The sequence below is a fragment of the Micromys minutus genome (genome assembly GCF_963924665.1).
Source record: "Micromys minutus genome assembly, chromosome: 9".
Lineage (NCBI taxonomy): Eukaryota > Metazoa > Chordata > Mammalia > Rodentia > Muridae > Micromys > Micromys minutus.
Genome location: NC_137978.1, coordinates 54,541,305 through 54,568,549, shown reverse-complemented (window position 1 = coordinate 54,568,549; position 27,245 = coordinate 54,541,305). Strand labels below are relative to the sequence as shown.

At 53.9% G+C, this 27,245-nt stretch overlaps 1 protein-coding gene across 1 annotated transcript; it reads right to left on the bottom strand.

Annotated features, from left to right (window-relative positions):
- Positions 1-679: 679 nt before the first annotated feature.
- On the bottom strand, positions 680-26,825 carry EPHA2 (EPH receptor A2). Its single transcript, XM_080921988.1, has 17 exons — positions 26,720-26,825; positions 21,763-21,833; positions 19,431-20,106; positions 12,135-12,290; positions 11,721-12,053; positions 10,549-10,664; positions 10,087-10,240; positions 8,721-8,820; positions 8,235-8,290; positions 7,914-8,039; positions 7,630-7,818; positions 7,424-7,485; positions 7,131-7,340; positions 6,841-6,990; positions 5,892-6,085; positions 5,170-5,325; positions 680-1,634 (listed from the first exon to the last, which is right to left on the bottom strand). Exons 1-17 carry the CDS (start codon positions 26,799-26,801, stop codon positions 1,529-1,531), a joined length of 2,937 nt encoding a protein of 978 aa, XP_080778114.1. The 5' UTR covers positions 26,802-26,825; the 3' UTR covers positions 680-1,528.
- Between the last annotated feature and the right edge of the window lie 420 nt (positions 26,826-27,245).

The following is a 27,245-nucleotide window of genomic DNA, read 5'->3' as shown; positions in this document are numbered from 1 at the left end:
TAATCATCTCCCCTGTGTGCAACGTCTTCTGAAGTCCCCGCTATGAACAACCTGACTCGTAAAGCCAGTAGAGGTAAATGCCTGGGATTTGAAATGGGGCTTCTGACTTCGTTCAAGGCTTTTGCTGTGTGACTTTGGGCAAATCACTGCCAGTCTCTGAGCTGCTTCAGGTTTTCTTTTTTTTTTGTCATGAGAAAATGGGGCATTCCTGACCCATCTTTCAGTTCTGCTGTCTTTATTCTGATATGTGGCCCCAGGCAAGTTTGGTCATTGGACTTGGCCTCAGTTTTCTTCTTCCATAAAATGGGGATGCCCACAAAAATTCATGAATGCTAAAACCCCAACATGACAAAACCTGTGGAAGGCTTTGTAGCTCTCGCTCCTCCCCTCCCCCACAATGGTCTCACACTCCGGAGTGGGAGGGAGTCTGACAACCGTTCTTGTTGTCTTCCAGCCCTGCAGAAGCCAAGAGGTCAAAGGTGATCTTGCCTGCTGATGTGGAGGCTGGGGACATGCTCCCTGGCCCCCTGCCCACTCTTCAAGGGTGATACAACATTCTCCCTTGTTGTGGAAGCAGCTCTATTTAAACACTTTGAGTCCGGGTGTCCCCTTTACCCACAAAGGCAGCGACGGACCCCGCTGAGCACCCAGGATCGAAAACCACACTCAGTTTGAACCATCTGCAATTTATTCCAGAGCAGAAATAAGTCATTTTCTAACAATAAATATAAAAAAAAAATAATAAGTTAAGATTCAAAAAACAACAACAACAACAACAACAAAAACAACCCGATACATCTGTAACACTGACAGCGACAGTTGTCCAAAGGGGCGAGAGACGGGGATGGCTGGGCGGTAAGTCTCCTGTAAGTCTGGCCAGGCCCAGCCCGGGAATGTCTGTTGCAGGGTATCCTCTGTCCCCAGGCCTGGCAAGGTCCCTGCCACACACTCATTCTTTCCACAAGTATAAAATATATCTTTTAAAAAAACCTCAACACAGCCAAGCATCCTGAGAGGGCCCTAGGAAAGCAAGAAACTGGCCCTCGAGGGCGGAGGGCAGAGCCCTGCTGCATCTGTAGAAGGCACTGAGAGGTTGCTATGACCACACCCAGCCAAGTCCAAAACCTACCCTCTAACTAGGGGTGGGGCTTACAGTGCCCGAGTCATATGGTCCTGGGCTTAGTACTCAGCTTTAGCTCCTGAGGTGGCTTCGTGGGGAGAAAAGATGGGGAGGTCCGGAAACACTCCTCACGGATATCTTATCTAGCCTCAGGGGATGCTGGGAAGGCAACCGCAAACTGCTAAGTGCTTCGATGGGTCCTTTGCAGGGGGAAGAGAACCCAGTCCAGCATCCAAGCGTTTTCCTGGCTCACGCCAGGGTGTCTGTCATTCAAGAGCCTCCTCGCAGAGTCCTCAGGGAGGCAGAGAGGAGGGAAACAAATAAATAAAGTTCCAGTGGCCCAGCACCAGGTCGGCGGGGAGACCACTGTGGCTCTTCAAGTATTGCTGGTCAAGGTGGGCACGGGACTCAGATAGGAATCCCCACTGTGTTGACTTGGTCCTTGAGTCCCAGCAGGCTGTAGGCAATGCGCTTCTGGTGGCCAGGAAGACGCACTCCAATCCTTTTGATGTCACTGTGGGTGAAGAGAAGGAGAGGGAGGATCAGAGACAGGGCTGGGAGGATGCGTAGTCTAACAAACTGAGGACATGAAACACTCCTGCCTCTTCAGTCGAACATTCCCAGGGGGTCTGGGATAGGTGCTCTTTGTGTGTGCGCGTGGATTCATACTGTATGCCTGAACACATGTGTGTACGTACGTGGGGAAGCCATAGCATAATCTGGAGCTGCCCACTTTATTGAGACAAGGTCTCTTGGCAGCAAGCTTCAAGGTCTCCACTGTGGCCAGCTTTTTTGGAGGGTTTGGGGGGCTCTGATCCCCTTCTCTAAGCAACACAAGGCATTTTTAATTAGTGGCTTTTTGGAGACCCTCTAGGAACGTTGTGTTAAGATCTTCCATCCAAGGACTGTCCCACCCCTCCTGTGCCTCCCATTCTCTCTCACAATCCCCCCCCCATCCCTAGTGGAAATCGGAAGCCCTCAAGTCAAAGGCCCTGCTAGCCTCCAGTGGGTAAGGTTTGCAGGTCACCAGAGGAAGGTTGCCTTCCCTTGTAGGAGTCTGTGGGATAACAGTGTCCTACCAAGGGGTTAGGATTCAGTGCCAGGTTGATGATAGATAGGTCCCAGAGGCCCCAAAGGGATAGACTGCCCTGGCTTCACCCCCCCAAACCCCACCCCCATTCTAGGTAGAACCACGTTGGCTTCCAGGAGCTGTCAGCAGAATGTCTGTTGCTAACTTCAGGAGTTTTTCCTCTTCCCCTGCCCTTAGCCACCAGCCCTAGCTCATGAAAACACCCAGGTTTTTACGGGCCAGCTCTTGGCTGTAATTGGAGCTAATTATACGGTACAAGCTCCAGGAGTTCGAAATGCTGGAGACACGACTTTCCCACAGGCTTGGAAAGAGCCGAGCCCTTGAGCAGGGATGGGCAGACCCAGGTGGGGAGGGAAGAGAGGGAGAGGCTGCTCCTGCTACAGCAAGAGGGTTGGAAGATATGGGGGAGAACCACCAAGAGGTTCCTTTCTCAGTCTGGTTATGCCTCCCTGTCTGTTTCATTTTTACAAAGAGGCTTGGGTGATGTATTCCTAAGCAGTGAACTCCTTCTTTTAACCAACCAACCAACTAACCAACCAACCAGCCTTCCCTGAGGCAGGATCTTGCTGTCTAGTCCTAGCTGGCTTGAACTCACACTTTTCCAACTCGGGAGACCCCATTGTCTCCACCTACCTCCCCAGTGCTGGGATTAAAGCCCACCCTTTCTTGACTACAGACAGAATCATGCACTGGAGTGAGTGTCACAGATAAGCCAGGGTCCACGCTGGTTCCTGTCCCAACCTCGGTTTCCCCTTCAGGGATGCAGAACACCCATCCCATTAACTAACTCTTGTGCAGGAAGGGAAGAGACAAACCACTTCTGTACCCTGTCTGTCTGTCCTCTGAGGCAGAAACCCCATGAACGTTAAGTGCCCATGAACACCTACTGTGTTCTTTTGGGGGGGGGATATAAGTAGTGCCCATGAACACCTACTGTGTGTGGGGGCGGGGCATAATAATCTCCAGTGACTCAAGAGTTGTATCCTTCACATCCAGCAGCTAAATTCTGCTTTTTATAGGGACACAATGTGGAGCTGTGAGCCCTACAGCTACATTCTGTAGCTTTGACACTGGACATAACATGTCGGGCACTTGAGCGGAGGAGCCGGAGGCTGCAGGGGAAGAGGCCAGGCCCTTTGAGACGGGAGGCTCGAGCAGGGGAGGACAGGGTACTGAAGGCTACATCCTGACCCTAGCAGGAAGCGAGCGGATTTCTCCTGTCGCCAGCTCCTGTTGGGCTCCGTGGCGTGGTCAGCGCAAGTCTGTGGGTTTAAAAAGTGCTCAGCTCCAACCCTACATCCCCCCTAGGGCAGCAGAGGCAGCTTATGAGCCAGTGGGTCTGACCACAGGGGGAAGGAGTGCCGAACGACTTCCGGGCTTTATCTAGATATTTTCCAAATAACCCGTGAGCATGCACACCGCCTGCCTGTCTGCCCAGGAGCCCGTCCCAGCGCGTGGGAAAGGACTTTGTGAGGGGTGCCCCGGGCTATTTTGGGATACATCTATGGCCATGTGTTTCCTGTAAACCTGCTCCATGCCCTCAAGTTGGTCACAGAAGAAAAGCTGTGCTGTCCCAGGGGAGGGGAGGGGACTATGGGACCTGATGGAACCCAGGGGCCTGACCCCAGTTGTCAGAGAAATGGAGAGGGACTCAGGAACCAGGGCATAAAACCATGATTTACAGGATCCTGGGAATGGCAAAACAGAGGGGAAATGGATGAAGACATCCCAGGCACATCAGTGACTCACACCGATGGGTCCCCACAGAGAGAAATGGGCACCAAGGACCAAATCGCTCACATAGCAGAAACAAGACATAAATTCCGGTGTTATCTCCCAAGCCGAAGTGTGAGCCCAGCTGCTGGCTGGCAAACAGAGATGTCTTAGGACCTGATGCACCCCCCCATATTCTTGCACCTCCCTCTGGTCAATTTTCTCTGTCTGATTCCCATGACCCGCCACTTTCTTGGGCTGGCCACAGTCATGGTCAGCAGGCCAGAAGCCAAAGGCCCCGGAGAATGTTTTTGTCTAAGCCCAAGTCCCAGAACATCTAGAGCCCAGAAACATGGGAGGCCCAGGTCACCTCTTCTAAACAGTTCCCAAAACCTTCCAGCCCCAGGGCCTGTTTCTACCATGGCCTTGGACACTTGGATCCTGGGCTGTTGGGATCCATAACTATTTTTAGAAGTACAAAGGCTAAAAGGACAATGTTGTATCTCTCCAGGGACAGAAAGAGCTGTCCCTGCCAAGGCTGTTCTGAGAAGGGTCAGTAATGGAGATGGGGTGGGATGGATAGGCAGAAGAACTGAGGAGAAACAGACCAACGCCCAGAGCCAGCAGGGAGCCAATGGCAGACCAAGAGTCAGCCATGCTCGGAGAGTGGCCTGGGAGGGGTTGGCAAGGATCTTTATTCGAGGCGCCCAGAAAGGGATGTGAGGCCCTGGATACTGCTTGGTCACGGCTAGGATCGCTGCCCCGGGTGGCTGTAGGAACAGGTGACTGACTATCTGAATCTATACAAGCCCAGGGTGAGCAAATAGCCCTCCACACACTACAGCCTTGGGCTGGCTATATCTCAGTGTCTTCCTGTTATGGAGGAAGAGGAGGGCACCCGAGAAAGACAGAGGTATGCACACACACCAAAAACATAGCATATACACGTACCACAAACACACATATACCCCACATACACACCACACACACACATGCACTATATACATACCACAAACACACATACACCCCCCACACACCCCCCACACACACACCATATATACATACCACAAACATACACCCCACATACACACCACACACACACATGCACTATATACATACCACAAACACACATACACCCCCCCACACACACACACAAAGGGGGGGGAGAGGTTGCGGGACGGAGGGGAGTGACACGCAGATCCTCAGTAGTGAACTAGTAGGGAAAGTCACCAAGGCGTCTACTCACTCATTGGACATCTGCACCACTTTCTCGATGGCCGTGTAGCCAGCCACCATGAAGTGTTCCGTGTACTGTTGCATCTTGATGCTTTCCAGCCACTCGGACACCGTGCGGAAGGGGACTCCCTCGGAGCCGCTGGTGCTGGGCAGCCGGATGGACACTCTGGGATGGAAATTCACAGATGAGGGACTGGGCCTGACCACCCCAAGCACCTACCCTTCAAACAGCTGGCTGTGCCTCAGCCTCCTCCTCTGAACCAATGAGGAAGCCCAGACAGGGAAGGAGCCTCGAGATTCCTGGAACTCCTATTGGCTCCATGCCCACCATCACTAGACGGACCCCTCTCATCCCCCCACATTACTGCTGGAACTCTGGGTCCTGGAGTCACGATTCTACCCTGTGTCTCAGTTTCCTTATCTGCATAGAGACCACTGCAGGATGCTTCAACAAGGTGCTCAGCCCAGTGCGTGCCAATGCACCACTTAAGCTGGTTTATTTCTGTTCTTACTGGACCATGCCTGGCTAGCCCTTTTCCTTTTTGAGTTTGTGGGGACTGAACCCAGGATTTTCGCGCATTCCTGGGTTCAGGCAAACAATTTGCTACTTGGCTACTTGTGAGCCCCGTAATAGCCCTGACTCCCCCTAGCCACCCAGTCAGCCTGAGAAGCCACGGTGTCCACATGAGTGGACATGGATTTGCTACCACGGGCACAGGACACAGGACTCACCGGGGATCAAAGTCAGCCAGGGTCTTGAGGGAATCGGGGGCTCGGATGAGCTTGTCCAGGATGCTAACGATGTCCGCAAACTTGGGCCGGCGGGAGCGTTCTTGCTGCCAGCATTGCATCATGAGCTGGTAGATGGCTGAAGGGCAGTCCATGGGCGTGGGGAGCCGGAAGCCGTCGTTGATGGCTTTCATGACCTAGGGGACACAAGCGTTGGGGTGGCCTTAGCGGGAAAACCACAATGAGCTACAGAGACCTCCCTTTTAGGCCTCAACACAGGAAAAGAGAGGAGAGCCCAAGAAACAGATAAGCACCCGTTCCTGAGCCCAGATTCAAAACCATCTGTGAGGTGAGTGCTGAGAGGCTGTCTTCAGGGCTGCAGAGGTCAGCCACACGTGCCCCTCAATTAACCTCCTCCTATCTCCGTCTACCCCCACAGATGGAGCTCCCCAATGGCTTACTTAGCCTGTCTGCCTTACTGTCTCCTATGTGTCTGCAGGGATGTGACCCCTACAAGCAAACTCCCAGGCCTCCAGCCTAGGCAAGGCACCAGGTACACGCATATGCATATATATACACACACATATACACAGACACATTTATACATACATACACATTCATATACATACATTCAGATATGCCCACATGTGCATAACACACATACTTATATATACATGCACACCACACATGATCGTGCACATACACGCCCCTCCAGGCGGATGATTTTATGATGGCTGAACTGGCCCATGATGCTGGCCTCGCTTAGGAAGTCCACCAGCTACTTCTCCGTGTAGCCAGCTCTCAGCGTCTTGATGGCCACCGGCATCTCCTTCTTCCCCGAGGATGCCTTCAGCGTCCCTTTATAGACCTGATCCCAGAGCCTGCCTGTCAGGGCCCCAGGGTTTGAGGGAAATCCTGACAGTGGATCAGTTTGGGAGAGAGAAGGGCTCACCTCATGGTTTGACAGCTCCCAGTAGGGCCGTTCGCCATAGGTCATCACCTCCCACATGACAATTCCATAGCTCCACACGTCACTGGCTGAGGTGAACTTGCGGTAGGAAATGGCCTCTGGGGCTGTCCACCGAATTGGAATCTTGCCGCCCTGCAGGAGACGCAGCCCAATGACTCCTGTCCCAGCCGGAACTCAGGACCTTTTTTCTCTTTGGGCTTAGGCCCTGGACCCAGTGCTTCACCCTTGGAGCCCTCCACACCCTAGGTGTGACCTCCCCGTCTCCAACTCACACTAGTGGTGTAGGTGGCCTCGGGGTCATCCTCCAGCACACGGGACAGGCCAAAATCGGACACCTTGCACACCAGGTTGCTGTTGACGAGGATGTTGCGGGCGGCCAGGTCCCGGTGCACGTAGTTCATGTTCGCCAGGTACTTCATGCCAGACGCGATACCACGCAGCATGCCCACCAGCTGCAGTACGCTGAACTCGCCATCCTTCTCCTGCAGAGCATAGGCTCTCAGTGCTGACTGGCTCCAGGCACCTAGACTCCACCCTCCCCACCACAGACCATGCATGACCTTACCCTGAGGAACTTGTCTAGCGCTCCGTTCTCCATGTACTCGGTGATAATCATCATGGGCTTGTCTGTGGGACACAGATACAGTGTAAGGCCAGTAGGCACATGGTGGTGGTTGGTGGGGGACAGACAGGGTCAGGTGGTCCTAGGAAGCAGCCCCTTTCCCTGATCACCCGGGGCCACCCTGAACCCCAGCACCTCCCAGGCCTCACATTTAGAGACAACGCCCTCCAGGCGGATGATATTGTGATGGCTGAATTGGCCCATGATGCTGGCCTCGCTTAGGAAGTCCACCCGCTGCTTCTCCGTGTAGCCGGCTTTTAGCGTCTTGATGGCCACCGGTATCTCCTTCTTCCCAGAGGATGCCTTCAGCGTCCCTTTATAGACCTCTCCAAACTCTCCTGCAGGTGGGCACAGTGTGAGAAGCGTTATTAGTTATGTCTGGGCATTGGGCAGACCCCGTCTGGACCAGCCTCTCTCTCTCAGGTAGCCTCACCTGCTCCAATGACCTTCTGCCTTGCGACACAGGATGGGTGGATCTCAGTGGTAAACTTGAGGACAGCCTGGTTGGGGTCTTCATAAGTGTGAGGGTCCACATAGGTCTTCAGGGGCTTTAATTGTTCTGGAAGGGGGAGAGAGAAGCTGAGGCACAGGCTCGGGGAGGTGTTCCTGGGAGGCAAAGCCCGGGAGAAGGGGAAGCCACAAGACTAGGGACCTCAGGAAGCCTGGATCAAGGGGGGTCAGCCAGAAAGATGCTGAATGAGGCCTCAGGGACCACCACAGAGCTGGGAACGCTCCTGAGTAGGGTGCATCTTACCTGACTTGGAAAAATAGACATCCTCAGAGGACTGGCGGGCCCGCAGGCTCCTCCTCCTGGAAGAAAGCACCGGGGACGAGACACACGTGGTCAGCATAGCCTGTACTGGCCAAAAGGACCTCCCAACCGTGCTCAGGCCTCACTGTCCAGCAATCTGCTCAGCCCCCATATGGGGCAGAGGATGGGAGGGAAGGCAGGAGGCCCCCAAGTCCCCTCTCCCCAGTAGCCACATAAGTAGCAAGAATGAGCCACAAAGACTAGGTCTCATCTACCCTGTCCTGTGTCCAGAGGAAGTGTGGTCACACTGTTAACAAGGAGCACTCACAATGGCAGTGACCACTGTGGTCCCTAAAACTCAGTTTATCCTCCCACAGGGACCCCCTGGGCTTGGATTAGATTGAGTAACTAACCGCAGCCAACATGAGCCTCTCTGCCTTTCTGTACCCACCCAGATCCTTACGGAGCCCGGGAGGAGGTGTGACAAACCTTCGATGGATGAAGAAGCCAACGCCCGCCAGCATCAGGAGCAAGACAACGCCAACAGCCACGCCGCCGATCACTGCCATGTTGGCAGATCCTTCTGTGGCTGTTAGGGGACACCAGCTGGTAAGAGTCCACCCCAAATGTTACACACACACCCCGCAGCACCCAAAGCTCTCTTAAAGGGACCTGAGAGGCCTAGGCACCAGTGGCACGCTGGGTGCTTTACCTTCAAGTTTTCTAAGATGTTTTTACTTGTTTGTTTCGGACAGGGCTTCTCCGTGTAGCCCCGGATGTCCTCGAACTCACAGAGACCTGCTTTGTGTGCCCATAGCTCAGCATGGATTTTTTTTTTTTTTAAATCCAGAACTATATTTTTACTTAATATATTCTAGTCACACTTTTTCTTCCTAGATCCATCTCTCCCCTTATCCCCGAATTCCACACCCCCCTTTTCCTTCTCTTTTAGAAACAAAAGGACAAAGAAACAAAACCAAGAAAAACGCACACACACAAAAGCCCTACAAAAACAAACGAAAAAAGGAGCCAAAAGATGTAAGTAAAAGACCAATATGATAAATAATTTTTTATTCTATAAGTGTATAAAATAATTCTATATATAACTATATTGTATAAATATATAGAGGCAGGCCCCTGGCAACAGGCATACAGGTGCTTGAGAGCTGCCTCACATGAATGCTGGGAACCAGGTCTTGTCAAGAATACTCCCGTATTAACTGAGCCATCCCTCCACACTCTCTCTAGACAGAAAGGGGCCTTCCTGGCGGTCCAAGGAGGAAGAATTAAGAACTCTAATCTTTAGCTGCTTTGCTTGCTATGTTCTATGAATTTCTTTATTTGAATATTTGATTATTGTTTTTTTTTCCTTTCTTTCTTTTGAGACAAGTTTTTCCTCTGTGTAGTCCTGCCTACCCTCGAACTCAGAGATCCGCCCTCCTCTGCCCCCCAAGTGCTGGAATTAAAGGTGTGCAACACCGCCAATTTTTGAGGCTGAATCTCATGTAACCGGCCTCATCACGTAACCAAGGAAAACCTTAAACCTCTAATCCTTCTCAGAAGCACGCCATGTCAGGGATTAAACCCAAAGCCTGGGAGATGCTGGGTAAAGTATTCGACCAACCGAGCTACACCCCAGTCCTGCACTCAGGCACACCAATGTCAGAACCGCAGCTTCCCACACCCCTCAACACTACCCAGAACACACATCCCCATCCCCCGTGTCAGTCTCAGTGCTGACCCCTCCCCACACATGTCTGCCCCGTGCCCCGGCTGAAAGGAAGGGCATTTCTAGCCTTTTGGATCTGCTTCTTCCCCAGCAATGTCCGACTTAATTCAGGGTCCCCTGACTCACACAGTGTCTGGAATTCGTGCACTTTGCTGCCCGCACCCTGGCCCTCCTGAGTCAGCGCCTGCACCTGCACCAGGTACGTAGTATCCGGAGCAAGGTCATCCAGGGTCACGGAGAAGCCTTCTGTGCGGCGTACGTTATAGCTGTTGGCATCCCCCTGTGGGGGGTGGTGGGGAGAGGAGCAGGCAGTGAAGCTAAGAGCCAAGATCCCACCCAGAAAAGTAGTTTTCAGGCAGATACTCTTAGGGACAGGAGTAGACTCACCAAGTCAGAGAGGGAATACCCATCCCCAGGACTACCTTAATCCCAAGAAGCCCATTCTAACTGGCTCTGAGAATCCAAAGCATTCTCCCCTATAAGCTTCTACTGTACTGCCTGGGGGAGACCCCAGGCCTCAGTTTCCCCAGATGCAGAAGGGAACCCCTCCAGATTGCTGTGCACTGAACGTCTCCGTGGTCGAGTTACCTTCTTGCGGTAGGTGACCTCGTACTTCCACACGCGACTCTGCTGCGGCACCGGGATGCTCCAGGAGACGCTCAGGGAGGTGGTGCTCCGGCTCTCCAGCCTCACCTTGGGGGGCTCTGGGCAGAAGGAGCGGGGGAGGGGTGTGAGAAGCCATGCGGGGATACAGGATAGAATAGCATGCTCTTCAGTGTCCGCCTGGGGTCCTTGGATTTCCTGTTGTGGATGCTGCCCTGACCGCAGAGGCTAGCCCATCGGAGGTGCTCTGGGGACACTCATGAACAATATAAACAATAACTAAGACTCTAGCCGATTGCCACTGAGTTTTTCTGGAGATCTGACAAAGCTTGGAAAGCCTTATATGGTATATTCTATTTCTGTGTGGTACACGCGTGGACACATTTGTCCATGTGCGCGGCGGTATGCGGGCATGCGTGTTAAAGATAGCGGTGGACATCGGGTGACTTCCCAGTCACTCTCTGCCTTATTTTCTTGAGATAGAGACTCACTGAGCCTAGAGTTTTCTCATTCAGTCAGGCTCCTTAACCAGTGAGCTTCATTCACGACCCTGGCGCTGTAATCACAACCGCACGCAGGTGTTTGCCTGGTACCTCAGTGCTGAGGAATCAAACCCAGGTCCCTGCTTGTGCCGCAGGCACTGTACTGAGTATGACATCTTTCCATTCCCTGGTAAAAATATATTTTCAAGAGTGTCTCTACTTCTGAAAAATAAAAGCTTTCAAAAAAGATCTCCAGAAGTAACCTGAAGTCCCAGGGCTGAGTGAGTCTTCCATGTAGGTGCACATGTGTGTGCGCGCACGTGCAGGTCAGAGATTGGCTTCTTCCTACGCAGAAAGCTCTGGAACACCCGAGCCACATCCGCTGTTTTTCCTTTGCCTCACACCAGCCTTGAACTCATTATAGCTGAGGATGACCTTGAACTCCTGATCTCCCTGCCTCCTCCTTTGGAACAGGAGTTTTGGGACGTGCTGTCACACCTGGCCCAAGTCAACTATATATCTCTGGCTAGCCTGCTGCTCACTACATAGACCAGGAAAAATGGAACTTTAACCATTTCCTGTTGCCTCTCTGCACACAGCTGAGTCCCAGTTGTCTGTCCTCAAGTCTCAGCCAGGCAGGTCCCCCTAGACAGTCACTACCATCCCTGGGCTCACCTGTTTGGTTAATGCTGACGCTGGCAGTCCGGAAGCTTCGGCTGGTCACCAGGCCCGAGACGCCATTGCGGGCTTCAACAGCGAAGGTATAGTTCATGTGAGGCTCCAGGTCACTGACTGTCACACTGGTGCGGGTCAGGGCGTGAGGAGGTTCTGAATATCGCACACTGGCCTCACAGGGCCCACACTCGCCAGACTCTGGCCAACACTGTTCACAAGTGATGCTGTAGACAATGTCCTTGCGGCCGCCTGTGTCCTGGGGGGCTGTCCAACGCAGTTCCACTTTGGCACCCATGCCGATGGCCGTGAGGTAGTGGGGGGCAGAGGGTGGACCTGTCCAAAAAAAATAGAGGTCAATGGAGCTGCCCCTCCCCCACCTCCCCACACCCCTCCCTAGATCTCCGCAAGACTCACGTGTGCAAGGCACAGACAGTGGGTCCTCGGGTGCCCTGAAATAGCCTTCTTGACACTGGCAGGAGGTGGCACCCTCGGTGGATGGGAGGGTATGCTCCGGACACTCCAGACAAGGGCTCTCAGATGCCTCAGACTTGAAGAACCCTGGGGAACAGGCTGAGAGGCACAAGGAGAGATAGGAGGTCAATTCTGGATGCCGTTCCCCAGCCGTGTCCTTGCTGATAGAACATCACACCCAAGGCCGGTGTGTCTCCCGGACACCAAAATAACCTGTCTCAAGTGCTCCCAACTTCCCCAAAGCCCAGCACGTCGGGTGCCAGCTGCCTCTTGCAGAAAATGTCACACCTTGAAGCGCAGTGCTGGAACCCAATGGCTCACCCTCCAACACACAACATCTTCCTGCAACCTGCTTTGTGCAGACGGGCCCAGCGGGATCTCAACTTGTACAGATTCGAACTGACCAGGGTGGAGATTTTATCTGTGTACCCACCCTGACTAACCAGCTGGCCTCCCCCAGTCAGGATGCCCCCCCATTCCCACCCCCCCGCCAAGGCTCCTCTACCCTAGGACTCCATCTCTTTCCTGTTCCGGGGCTGGCCTCCAAGAAGCAGGAAAGGCCGAGCCCAACTTTTTCCCTGGACTCATTTCCAAAGGCAGGTCATTTCTCCTCTCGGAGGCCACCAGGAAGTTGCTCTTCCGCCTCTAGTGGGTCATCCTGGCCAGCTGGATGGGGGTTCAGGCACCTGACTCTGGGGGCTTCTTCCTTCTACCACTTTACTCTGCTCCCTGTCCCAAGCTCCTTCCTGGCCCACAGGCAGGAAACAGCTCAGACAGAAGGCTCACCTCACTGAGTGGCTTTGGAAGAAGTTGTCCACAAGGCCCTGCAGTGCCCCCTCTGCCATTTCAGCAGGGAGGGTCCTGAGGCACCATTAATTAACTTTCTGCACCAAATCCTCGGCCTAGCCCCCTGTGGCTCATGAACGCTAACACTCTTGAGTGTAGATAGAAAACAGGAGTGTAGGACGTGGCCGGCAGAGGTCAAAGAAAGTGGCCAGGCCTCTGAGGATCCAGAGAGGATACTTCAGCTAGGGTTTAAAGGCTGTGTAGAAGTTCAACAGGGCAAAGATTTTAGAGTAGGGAATTAGGGGTAAGCAAGAATTTATCACATAAAAAGTATGAGCAGCCTTCTCATACCAATAGAAGGAACCGTAGCGTTAATATGGCAGAGAGACCTTAAATGCCAGGCAAAGAAGTCTGAGAACCACAGGGTGCCCAACAGGTGCCACTCCATGTCTGATACAGAAAATGACAGCTGCATGGGCAGTGTAAGGAAAAAGCCCTGGACAAAGGTTTCCGGACACGGGGTGGACCTGGCCCTAATGGCCTGAGGACAACTGCTCAAGTCCCCTGCCCTCATCGAGCCTTTGACCAAGCCAGGCTGTAGAGCAGAGCCAATGTCTCCTCAGAAAATAGAACAGAGGTGAAGGAAGAAGTGACTGAGGTCAGTCAGACAACATCCCAGCTCCTTGTGGTCCCTGGAGTTGGCCAAGGCTGGCCCAGTGGACACACACAGAGTGAATCAGTTAACCAGCACCAAGCTGGAGGACCTAAGGATGAAGCGCCCACTGTGTGCAGGGCCTAGACTCCACATCTGTTTAACCCTTGAGGTGATCCTTTACACGTGGGTTTTTTTTTTCCCCCATTTTGCATGCAAGAAGGCTGAGGACAGGCCAATCCGTTCAAGGTCTCAAAGCCAAAAGGTAAACCAAGGATGCCTGGGGCTGAACACTCCTGTCGCCCTCCCTTCCTGTTCCCCAGGAACACCTCAGTTTAGAACAACCTGAGTTGGTGCACCATGAATCCTGCCGACCTGTTTCACCAACCAGGAAGTCCAGACTCTAGCCAAAGCAGCCCGGGAGGGAGGGGCGCGCCTAGATAGCCAGGACCACCCAGAGGGCTGTGGGGTTAGCTACATAACCCCTTCAAGATCTAGCCTCCTAGTGGGTTTGGGTCTCTGGCCTCATTCCCATTACAGAGCTGTTACAATACGAAAATATCTCTCCCTCGCCTAACTTTCTCACAAAAATGAGACACCAGAAAGCCAGCCCTGCCGGTCCCGGCTTCCCAACTCCCCTAAAGTTCTCACCTAAACCCAGTGACACTTACAAGAGACTAAGTGTTGGTTCGCGAGGTGGGGGAGGGGAGGGATGTGTTGTGGTGACCAAGGTCAGGGGACTGGGAGATAGAGGGTCTAGCCCACCAAATCACAATCGCTTCTTCCCAGTCCCAGTGCTCAGCGTAGGGAACAGGAGGTCACAAAGGCCTGCTCCACCTGCCAATCTTTCCTCGTTCCCCACCGCCCCATGCCAGGAGAGGAAGTGGGGGAAGAGATGGGTTCTATTCTTTGGCCCCAGAGCCTGGGGGTGGCCTGCCCAACGGCAGGAAAAAGGGAATTTGGAGAGATTTCCGCTGCGGATATGCCAGATAATGCAGGGGAGGCGGTGTCCACAGGGCATGCTCTTGCCTGCTGGATATGCACTGCCCCCTCCTCCTCCAACCACAGAGCTCTGGGGCACCGCAGGCCCTGCCTGCCAGAGTTTGCAAGTGTCTGAGGAGTCCCAGAACACATCAGGAAGACCACCAAGGACCCTAAGAATCGCCTAGTCTGCCAGCATCTAGGGCAAGCAAGCCACCGTGGACACCCTCACACAATACAGCCACCACAGCGAGTACCCACCCTGCTCAACTGCTCTAAACCTTCACCAACTGCTGTCTCAGGGCTCCTGGTGAGCCAATGGGGCATCTATTACTCAGGTTCAAGTTTACCAAACAGAAACAAGCCCAACCTACGTGTCTGGCACAAGGCTAAGAACTGGGATGTGGTGGTGTGACCGGGCGATTAGCATCTTTTCAGCTCCAGGGGAATTCACAGCCTAGCTTTTATGCCTCATTTGAAATTATCTGTGCACATAGGAGGATTCTCTCTGCTCCCCCTCCCCCTCTCTCTGGGACTGGCAGCTTAAGAGGAGGCAGGAGGAGTCTGGTTTATCTGCCCTGCGTGTGGCTCAGCACGGGACCCGATGTGAAAGAGGTCTCAGCGAATCAGTCTTGAATACATATGGAAATGTGAATGAATGAATGAATGAATGAATGAAGAAATGAAGGAGTGACTGAATGGGTTAGGGTTAGTGCACAATATTGAGCACAACTCTCAGTGCACAATACACATGCCAAAGTGCTGCAGAAGATTCTCCCCAGGGACATCATCCACTTGGACACCCACCTGGCTGGCAGGAGAGCCTGGCCCGGGCACAGCTGGGGCACCCGTAGAGTGCCATCTCTGGCCCCAGTTGCCTGGCAGGCCTGGGCCACTCCAAGCAGAACTGGGGCACAGGCTCACAGCTAGGGCCGTACCCTGGTTTTTCCAGTTCCTGATGCCCGCCCCTCAGGTGGCAGTGCAGGGTGACTCAGGGACAGACGCCCTCTGTGTGGCGCTAATCCAGCTCCTTGTGGAGCCCCTCCCCAGGCCCAGGCACCTCCCAAGGCTTTGGGTGGTAAGGTCGTGAGGTCAATGGGTCAGTTCTGGAGGCACTGGGCCTCCCCAGCCAAGCCAGGAGCAGCCGGCAACCGGAGCACCACCTCACTTGCTCCGCCACACACGTGGAGCCTGAACTTTGTATCCTGACAGGGAACATCAACTGTGAGTTACTGACCCAGGGTGTAGAAGGTGCCCCCAGGAGGCTCTGTGCCCATAGGAAAAGGGACCCTCATTCCTGGTTCTCAGGCCTCCTCTCCTCTCCCATATGCCCCAGGCGCTATCTGTGGGCACATCCGCCACCTAGCTGATAAGCTAAGCGTTCCCCTCCGCCCACCCGACTCCCCCACCTCCAGCCTTTATCTTGTTTGCTTTCTCTTCGGGCCTCCTTCCTTCCGCTCAGGGGACCCACTTACCTCCGGTAACTAGGGAGGGGCTGAGCCTGCTTGGCAGGCCTATTAGGGCACAGAGATCAGAGCACAGGGGTGAGGCTGGGGGATTGCCACCATGACCATTACCCCTGAAACCCACTGAAATAATACCTGCTATGACTATATCAGGGGAGGCATAAGCCCGAGAGCCACTATCAACAGCTCTGAGAGCCCCCCCAGTCCCACCATAGTGCAAGATCACTGCCATGGGCCCTGGGCAGGGAGTCCCTTCTCACCACCTGTCACATGTAATGTCACATGTAAATCACACGCAATAGTTTAGATGGAGTTGATCAGAAAAAGTGACAGCTCTTAGGATCTGATCATAAGGTGGCCAGGTCCCTCGGAGCCATGTACAGATAGCAAGGATGAAGCCCTAAGCGCCGTTACCATAGTTACCCAGCTCCATACAGGCGGGGATGGTGTACAGCTATCTCTCCGGGTCTCCATCTCCCCATTTGTAAAACGGGAGAGTCCGCACCCTCTGAGTGCTTTTGCAGACTATAGATGTGGCCTGTGAAGTGTTTACTCTGGTACCTGGAATGAAGTGTCCCTGCATATGAAAGGCGGCTATGAAACCAGAGCCGGACAGAGATCCTCCGGAGGCTGGCCTTCCAGCTGCTGGGCTGAGCCTCTGGCCTAGGCTGCAGGCCACCTGCTCACCTGTCTCCCTGGGTGCCAGTCAGAGGTGGGGGCGGGACCCTGCAGAGGCCATCACAGGCAGAAAGCAGAGACAAAGCAGCCCCCAGGGAGAGGGGGCAGTCAGCCTGAGTGGCTCCACAGCTCCCTGGACAGAGCTGGGCTCGAGGGAGGCTGGCTCATTCCTGACATAGCTCTGGGTAGCGTGGCAGGGCAGCGTGCCCACCTGTCCACCTGGAAGTCACCTCCTTTCCGCTGGCCACTTAACTCTTTCCTGACCAGCCCCAGCCTTCTTCCTGGGGAGAGAAAACCCCAGAAAAAAAAAAAAAAAAGACCTGCAACCTGATGACTCTGGAAATGACCTTGACGTGGTGCAGAATGACCTGGGGTGCCACACCCGTCACCTCTGTCATCAGTAAAAGCTGTAACAGAAGCACCTGAGGCTACAGGCTAGAGAGAGCCAAGCTAGTCGCCCTTGTGCCCCCCCACTCCCATCTCCAACATACCGGCAACGGCCCTGCAGTCACCCCGCTCCTCCCTCTGATGAAGCCCCAGTTCCGATGCCAAGACCTGCCATCCCAGAACTGCCCAGAGAGCCCATCTCAGTGCCAAGAGCTGAGTCAGGGATTCCACAGGATCTGGTCATTTCCTGTCCCACTTCCTGACCCACGGCTGCCTGGGCACTGTTGTGTGGCGTGAGTTAAACCCTGACATAGCTGTGTGATTATCCAGGCAAACTGAGCCTCAGTTTCTTCATCTATTCAATGGGACTAGCAAGAGTCCCGGACTCACAGAGAGGACCAGACAAACTCCCAGAGCACACCACTGCTGTGAACCCCTCAGTACCATGGTCGCCGGCTGCTGAACAGCACAGAGAGAAAAAAAAATTTTTTAATTAAATCTCAATTAATTATTTTTAATTTTAAAAAAATTAATTGTATTTATCACGGTCGCGTGCCCACACACTGGGCACTCACACGACGCACCCGTGCATGACTTGCACGTGTGTGCAAGTCAACCCTGTGAAGCTGGTTATCTCCTTTTACCCATGTTCGGAGAAGCGAACTTGGGTTGCCAGCCTTGCACGGCGGCAAGACCCTTTACCTGCTCGGAGACAGAGCCAGGGTGGGAGGTGTCTAGAACTAAGAGTGATGTGCCAGCTAAGTCAAGTGTCCCTCCTGGGGATTGGTCCTCAGGCTCAGCTGAACTAATTCCTCCTAAGGGGAGGGGGGGCTGGCGTTTTTATAAGCTCTTTATAAACAAAGCTTGCCAAGAACCCTGATCCCCACAAGAAAAAGGAGCTAGCCCACTGCATGAAGACCCCCCCTTAACCTCCACTTATCTCTGCAGGGTCTGAATCACCAGGGTGGAAAGTTTTCAACCACCCCTCCTCCACCCCCCCTGCATTCTTGTGTTAGGATGTCATGGGGGAGGAGCTCCTGGGCCCACTTGTTGTCCTGTTATGCACCCCCCCATCCATGGTCATTGTCTGGAGCTGAGAGTGTGCATCTGAGGTCACCTAAGCAGGGGGCCACCTAGGGAAGGGGGCTCACTCAGTAGAAGGCAGCTGGGAGGAGTGGGGTGATGGGAAGTCACGTGGCCCAAAATGCTTATCCCTCTTCCAGGGGGTTATGCTCTGTGTTAAGCAAGGTTCTGAGAACTGGGAAGCACACAGACCGCCTATTAGAAAGGCTTCAGGGTCTGCCAGCGTCCTCCATAGAAGACTAGATGTGCGGGTGCGGGTGATTTTTACCCCGCTTTGCTCAAAGGAAAGCTGAAGCCAGAGATGAGGAGGGAACCGGGAGGCCCTAGCCCCCCCCCCAGTCTCTCAATACCCAGCTTATCACTGCAAAAGCAGCTCCCAGGGCCTTTCAAAGGTCAGCAGCATTCCTCACGCGCTCTGTCCCAGTCGCTTCCAGAGCCATCCACTGCAAACCCATTGTACATTTCCGCTGTCACAGGCCTTGGCTGTCCCCGCAGCTAATGCCCAGACCTGTTCCCAGAGAGTCACCCAAACGGTCTCCGTATGTCATCAGTAAACCCCGACCGAGGATCTCTGGGTCCGTGGCTCTACTGAGAGCTCTCTGTACCCCACGTCACAGCCCCTCCAATCCACTCCAGGTGATTCGAGCACACCCCAGGTCTCGATCAACAGACGACTAAACTGCTTAATGATGATCTGAAGCCCAGAGAAGTTGGGTAACTTGTTGGAGGCCACACAGCAAGAGAACAGCTCCTGGGAATAGACTTCGGAGCCCCGGCAGAGCAGCAACTATTCACGGGATGAATCAAAAAATAACAGCCGCACTCACCGGTTTCTAATGTGTCAGGCGCTGACGTAAGCACTTTATGAGCATGAGGTCATGTGATTATCACAACTACCCCCCAAGACAGATACTATGACCCTCTCTCTCTACTTTACAGATGATGAAACTCAGGCTGGGGAGTTAAGGAAATAAATGGGCAAACCTAGAAGCGCTGGGACCTGGAAGCCAAGCTTGGTCAGTCCTAGAACTCTAACCCTGGCTCACAGTCCCCATATCATCCTGTTCCCAGGCAGCTTCCAGTCCCATGAGAGCAGAGACATCCAACAGCGCAGCCGCATCCCCAATGGACTAAGATGTTCCAATCCCAGAGCCCTGACCTCCCACTCCAATTGGGCTACCCTGCCACCCCAGGACCCCTACTCACCTTGGCAGGTGTCTTCAACTTTCTCGTAGCCTTCTTGACACAGGCACTGCCCGATGGGCACTAGCCACTCGCCATCCACCGTGCAGTGCATGAGAGGCCCCTCGCCCCCATAAGGCACCACGGCGTGGTCCACACAGGTACCAGCCACCTTGGCCAGGGGTTGTGCATCCGAGACGGAAACAGCAATGGTCTCGGGGAAGTGAGCCAAGCTCTGCTGTATCTCGGGACACTTCTTGTAGTAGACACGGACGGAGAGCAATGCCACACAAGCACCAATGTCCTGGAAGGCCAGGTAGAAGCCCTTCCGGGTAAGGGGTCCCACCACGCGCTCCTCCACATTCAGCTTGACATTGCGAGCCTCGAAGTCACTGCTGACCGTGATCTCGTCGGGGGCGATGGTGTCGATCTTGGTGAACTGGCGCTTCTGGAAGTTGGTGCCATAGTCCACGTCTGACTCTGCATAGTAGAGGTTGAAGGTCTCTTTGCAGGAGCTGGCGCCACCCGGGAAGCTGTTGCAGTCTCGCACGGTGAACTTGAGCTCAATAAAGATGCGCTCGGCCTCCTCCCGGTACACCCAGTTGGTGCGGAGCCAGTTGTCCTGGTCACCGGACACCACGTTGCAGACGGAGTACATGTAGATGGGCATATCGTTCATGATGTTCTGCATCAGGTCCCACTGTGTGTGCAACAGGTGAGGGTTAGTGGGGGAGGGCAGGGGCTGAATCCCACGGGACATAGCTTCAGTGACAGTATCTCATGTAGGTCCAAGCTGGCCTCAAACTCATGGTGTCATGAGGGGATGACTCTGAACATCTAACCATCCAGCCTCCACATCTGAAGTGTTAAGTGACCGGGTATGGTCACCTAACTCTCGTTTCTTTATTCTACAGGGAGGAAAACCAGAGCCTAGAGCAACCAGAGAACAGCCAGGCCGAGACATGGCTGTGGGTCTTTCTGGACCTAATGTCTGGGTACTGAGCTTCCCCATCAGTGCATCTGGGCTAGGGTCTGGGAAACCCACGTGTCATTTTAGCACAGTGTCTGCTGTGAGGAGACATGACAAAACCCTGAGTCCAGAACGTGGCACTCAAGGCTACACAAAGCAGCTAGCTAGCATCATGTCACTGTGTAGGGACATCGCTGTGTGCCATGGGTGTTGACAGATAGCGAGTGAAGACAATGGAGGATTCTCCCAGCCCCAGGAGGTGATCAGCTCCTGATGATGATATAGTTCAGCCTCCTCCAGGGTGCCTGGATGGGGCTGTGTGCCCCTATGAGCTCCACACCCCCTTTATCATCGGAGAACTTGGCATATGGTAGGTAACACAGGCCTGTCTCCCAGGGCTCTATTCCGAACTCTTCAGCAATGGGAATGGGAACTGGCTCAGCTCTGAATCCCAAGGGCCTCTCTGGCAAAGAATATGCACTTAGGGTGGTCTCAGATGAGCGAAATGTGTGAATAAAGGAAAGAAAAAAAGTCAAAACAAGTCAGGGCTGGAGAGATGGCTCAGAGGTTAAGAGCACTGACTGAGTCCTGAGTTCAAATCCCCAGCAACCACATGGTGGCTCACAACCATCTGTGACGGGATCGGATGCCCTCTGCTGGTGTGCGTGACACTTAAGTGTATTCACATACATAAAATAAGTAAACAAATCTTAAAAACAAACACACAAGTAAATAAATGAACAAAGACCTGTCCTATGTGACACTGGCCAAGACTCACATGCCCGGGGCTCAGTTTCCCACTGTATATGACTGACTGGCTTGGATAAGGCTGTCTCCAGCCTCCAGGAATCAAAACTATACTTCGGGCCATGACTCACGATAGATCTGGCCAGCTGTAGGAACTGTCCCAAGAGTTCCCCAAGAGACATACCACTCTCCCTGTCCCAGAGTCCTAGGACCAACTTATCAGAGTGCATTGTACCCAAGGGAAAATGAGGCCCAAAGCAAAGTAGTATTCTTCCCCAAAGTCCACAGCCCTCCAGACCTCAGACTAGGAACCTGAGGTCAGGGTAGGACCATAAGAAAGCACATCAGAAAAAGAGATGTCCCCAGTGGGGGGTAAGGCAGAGTAGAAAGAAGGGAAGGGGACCCAGGCAAGAAGTCCCTGTCCTTTATTCTTTCTCTCTTCACTCTGTGCGGCCTTTAACGCTTCCCAGAGCTGCCGGAGCACCCCAGCGAGGCCACCTACAAACAGTCGTTCCTTCTGCCCAGCTCCGGTCACTCAGCCTTGGCCTGGGTCACTGCTGATCCAGGCTCCCATCCTCCCTCTCTCCTGGGACGTAGAGCCCCCCTTCCCACCCACCCTCAGCCCTGGAGGTTACTTACCCCTTTGCCACCGTAGGGGTGTGTGAGCCAGCCGAGTTCCCCCTTCATTGCTGCAAAGTCCAACAAAACAACTGCGGGAAAGATGGGGAGAGGACCTGTGAGCCTGAGGGGGCTTTCCCAGGGGCTACACAGCAGAACCCCAACCCCAGGATCTACACACGACTAGACCTGGGAAGAAGTGGGACTCAGTGTGCTAACCAGGCTTTCAGCTATGCAGTCCCCAGCTGGGATGGGGCGGCAGGGACTCAGCCCAGCGGGAGGTCGGCAGCTGGGTAGTGTGCAGGGATGAATCATAACGATAGCCCACTGTCCCATCTGCTTTCTCAAACAAGGGAGCACAAAGGTCACAGAGGACAGCACCGTCTGCTTCTGCCACATCCCCCTGGCAGACACCCTGACCCAAACCAGGCCACCCAGCACACACAGCAGCCAAGGGTACACAGACACTGATGTGAATGGGTTGTTGGCCAAGACTGGTGGCAGCACACGGCTTTAACCCCATCACTAGAAAGGCAGAGGCAAGTGGATCTTTAGGGAGTTCAAGCCCATTCTAGTCTATATAGTCAGTTCCAGGTCAGCAAGGCTACATGGTCAGACTCTATACCCCAACCCCGTCCCCAGAAAAAGAAAAGAGAAAGAAAGGGCTGTTAACAAGAGGGGACAGATCTGGGGGAATCTTCCCAACACAAATTCACTGATTAGACTAAAGCTTTGAAGGCAAGGAGGTTTCTAGGAAGAGCTACACATCACTGGCCAGGTCTCCTCCCTGGGAAAGTCATCCTGAACCCTGGCAGAAGTACCTGTGGGAAAATGATGGAAGGAAACCCTCATGGGGGACATTCCTGGATCGAGGCATCTGGAGGGAGCTACAGAGATTGGCTCAGTGGTTAAGAGCCCTGGTGGCTGTTCTTCCAGAGGACCAGGGTTCAATTCCCAGCATCCACATGGTGGCTCCTTACCACCTGTAACTCCAGTTCCAGGGAATGACACCCTCACACTGACACGTACAATGCAGGCAAAACACCAATGCACATTAATATCAATCAATCAATCAATCAATCAATCAATCAATCAGTCTGGAACTGCCTGGCTCGGCCTTCTGGCTCCTTCCACCAGCCATTCCTACTTCATTGTCAGGTGGGGCAGCCAAGACCCAAGATTCTGTTTCAAGTAAAAGCTAAGTCAAATCACCCTTCCCAGAGAGTGAGGTATATTGGGGAAACTGAGGCTTTGGACCCACATAAGGTCCCCAGATTCATAAACCAAGAAGAAACTGCAATGTGATTTCGTGGGCAGAGCAGGTTGAAGATCTGACCCTAGAAGCAACACTCCTTCATACCAAGAGCTAGAAGAGTGGCTCTCTGGGGGAAACTGAGGCAGGCTAGGGTTCCAGATATAAGAGACTAGTGGGGTCATGGCACCCAAAAGACAGTTTAGCTCAGCCGAGGAGTACCTGCCTAGGACGGAACTCTCTGAACCACGATCAACAACACAAAAAATAAACAGTTAACCAGTGCTTGCCCAACATGGTCAGAGCTCTAGTTTAATCTCCAACACCAAATAAACCAGATGTGTGACACACGCCCTTGATCCCAGCACTCCAAAGGTAGAGGCTGGCAGATCTGTAAATTGAGGATAGCCTGATCTACAAAGCAAATTCCAAGCTAGCCAGGGCAAACAAACAAGAAATAAATATCTTAAAATGAAGCTAAAAAGAACAGCTGTGTATAGAGCCAAGAGGGTTTCTGAGTCAAGTCCAGCCTGGGCTACAGATGATGTTCTGTCTCAAACAACGAAAACCCTTTCTGAGGTTAGACTGTCCCTGTTCTAGGAAGCCCTGAAACCTGGTGAGAAGTGCACTGTCACCCCGGTCCTGGCCTCAGTCACATCTCTAGCAAGGGTCTGGTGGCCCAGACAAGGAAGAGGAAGTCTAAAGTGGCTCAGACACTGGGACACAGCGGTGGCACAGGTTGTTAGGATAGACAGAGACAGCGGAAGGTGCGGTGGGTAACCACAGGGATTTGTTCAGACATGCCCAGGGCCTAAGCTTGAGAAACTCACTATCCTTACAGGAATGGTTCTGGTGGCTCCTGAGTCCATCTGGATAGGATGAGGGGAGAGCTGTTCAGTAAATCTAACACACAGTGCACACACACACACAAATACACAATACACACACACACACACCATATACATAAGCAGTATCCAAAGGTCAAGCTAAGCCCCTCGGGGAAAGGGCTTTGAAGGGTTAACCTGACAGGAGGGGCAGCCCAAGCCTGGATCTAGAACTATCAGCGAAGAAAAGAAGACTTCATGCACCCCAAGGCTTGCCAGCCACGGCCCCCTCCCATGGAAATTCCCTAGAACCAACCATCAGGAACGGGGAGAGCCCAGCCAGCCCTCTGCTGTGCCAGAGGCCCTGGGCTCTGGGAATCAAAGGTTTCTGGCTTGCTGGAAGCAAGGAGCTTGGGAGCCTCCTCTTCATGACTCTCTCAGGCATTCACCATAAGGCTGGCCTAGATGGGGGCACCCCATAAGTCCTTTGTCCCCTAAGAGACACACTGGGGGCAGGGAATCTGCCACCATGTCACCCTTGTGGGCTACATTACTTTATAAGCTTTCCCATAATGCAATGTTCCCCTTGCCACCTCCCTGTTAACCTCCATCCCTCTTTACCCAAGATCAGTTTACAGCTAAAAGAGGGGGAAGACCAGAGACTCTGGATACAAACAGGCAAAGGAACTTGGGAGGCAGACAAGGCCCTTGCTGAACCAAGAAACCCAGCCTTCTTCTGCGGCTCTAACCCCCACTCATCCCAGTGGCTCGAGTCAGTGGCAAGCAGTTCTGGCTGGATGAAACAGCTCGATGTGTGTGCAGACCCCTGGCTGACCAGTATCGGCTCTCCCTCACTCTGTAAGGAAGGACCAGGCAGTGATGTAGGTGGGGTCAGCAGGTAAAAGGCACGTTGGTCTATCACCAACCTGAGTTCCATCCCAGAACTCACATGGTGAGGGGAGAGAACCAATTCCTCCTGCAAGCTCTTGCGTTTCCACACTTGTGCATTGGCACACACACATACACACACACACACACACACACAAGTGTAAGAAAAAAAGTAAAGATCACTGTAGGAGGTAGATTCGGCAGCTGTCGAGGACCTAACCGATTCCCCTGGTTTCCCAAGCCCAGCAGAAAGCAGAAGAGGAGGCGGCACAGCTGTCTGTCTCAAGGCTAGAGAGGAGACAGACCATACCTGCCCTCAACTCCCCCCCAACAAGGGAAGTGCAACCAGCTGGGTCACGACCCCACTCCCAACCCCCCTCACACAGACGTGGTGTTCCTGGGGAGTCCGGAGCTTAGACAAGAATTTTCCACAACCACGGGCAATATGCACCCTTTTTCTGCTCCATCCCATGCAGAACGGGATTAATCACAAAGGCTGGGGCCAGGAGGACAGATGCACCCAGAGGCACAAGTCCAAGATTGTTTGAGGCTTCCCTGCTGGGGGCCGGGGGCCGGGGGCCAGGGGCTTGCACTGAACTGCAAAGCAGTCTCTAATCCTCAACTCCGTGGCGGCCCAGGGAAGGCCTCTAGCAACCCCAGCTGTCTTTCCCTTCTCCCCAACCACAGTTCCCAAGAAGAGAGCCACAAATTGAATCAGGGAGCGGGGAGTGAGGGTCTCAGAATCCCTGCCCCGTTCACACCTTTACAAAAGCAACTTCAGGCTGGAGGGGGGGAGGCTTTATCTGCCCTCTGGATAGGGCCAGGATATAACACCCCATCTACCCCTAAACTCTCTACCCTCCAAGAACTCCAGTCTGGCCTTCTACCCTCCCAACGTGAAAGGCAAAAAAGAATAAGGAAACTAATCACCCACCAGGGGTTCCTTTAGGCTCTCCCCCACACCCCGAACAACCCCGTACCCTCAGCTGGAGCCGTCCGGAGACTTGCTATGCCCAAAAGCAGGGAAAAGTTTTCGCTGTGGGAAACGGAAACCAGCTCCGGCAGGGTGGACAGGAAGATCCTCAGCCAAGGGCAGGGCAGGAATCCTCCCCCCTCGGAGACCCTAGGTGAGGGACAACGCCCCCAAAGACACCCCCGGCTGCACCTTGGGCAAAGGCAACCTCTGCGGCCCCTTCACCTTGCGTGGCTCTAAGACGCTGGGGCGGGGGTAGGTGATTCACTACCCCACCTCCAGGTGCCAGAGCTCCCCGTGGCCCTGAGATGACGGCTACACACCGCGGGAAGCCGCAACCCCACCTGCCGCATTTCCTCCTTCTGAGTCACCCCTTGTTCAGAACACTTGACTTTGGGACTTCCTGTCCTCGCTCCCAGCCCTTAACCTGTCTCCCGAACCTGGGAGGGTGGCTTAGGAAGAAGGGAAGGTGTGAGTGGCTGAGGCTGACTCCAGGCGCTTCCAATGTTGGCCCAGAGGACCCCAGTGAAAAAGCAGATGGGGCGCAGAGACTCTTTTGCTTGGAACAGGGTACCGAAAAGACCCCTCCCCAAAACACAGGGCCTGCATCCAAATGCCTTCTGCGCGAAATCCGGGCAGATGAGCTAAGTGAACTCGGATTACAAATAGGCTGATCGCTCGGACAACCCTACTTAGTTGCCTCCTTTCCTCTGAGGGACCCTGCGTGCCCTGCGGGGGTCGCGTTCCAGAAGCCGCCACAGGGCTGCAACCGCGTGGCGAGCGCCGCGTCCCCCTTTCCGCGGCCTCCGAGCCCTGCGCGCCCCAGCCGAGATCCCTTCGTTCCAGAGAACCTGGGATCTCAGAGAATGGGTTCGCAAGATCGTCCCCGGCCGCAGCCCGCGCACTCTGCCTAACCCTGCGCGCTGAGACCCAGCAGCCAAAAGTCAGTTTCCAAAGGTGCGCCCCAGAGAGGAGGCTGGTGTGCCCGGGGTCCCATGTCCCGGAATCCCAGCTAGCTGCGGCCACCGCGTAGACACTCACCTTCTTTTCCCTGTGCCGCCACGGCCGGCAGCGCGCAACCCCACAGCAGCGCCAGGCAGTAAACGGCTGTCCGGAGCTCCATGCTGCACCCCTCGCTCCCCGCGATCCCTGCTGACCACACGCCGGCCTCGATGTCCCGCTCCTGCCCGCCCGCCGCCGCAGTCAACTTCTACCCTCCTGCCCCAAGTCCTTAATGGAAGTTGGGTGAGAACCCGCTCCTGTTCATTCATGCCCTGCGCTGACGTCACCGAAACCACGCCCTCAGGAATGTCTTTAAAGGGGCCGGACTGACACCCTGACTAGAGGGCGGGGAAGTCAGAGGGAAGTTGGTAGTGGGGGTAGGGCAGGAATTTGGGGAGGATTGTGGGGGCCTGTGCATGGGCCGGCGTGTGCATGTGCGTGTCCTGTGCAAACCTTGAGGAGTTTGCTCACTTCAAAGCGCCAAGGGTTAGTCCCCAAATGTGTGGAATGAATCTGCGCCTACTCTGCCCTTTTGCCCTTGAGCTTCAAGGCTTAAGATGTAAAT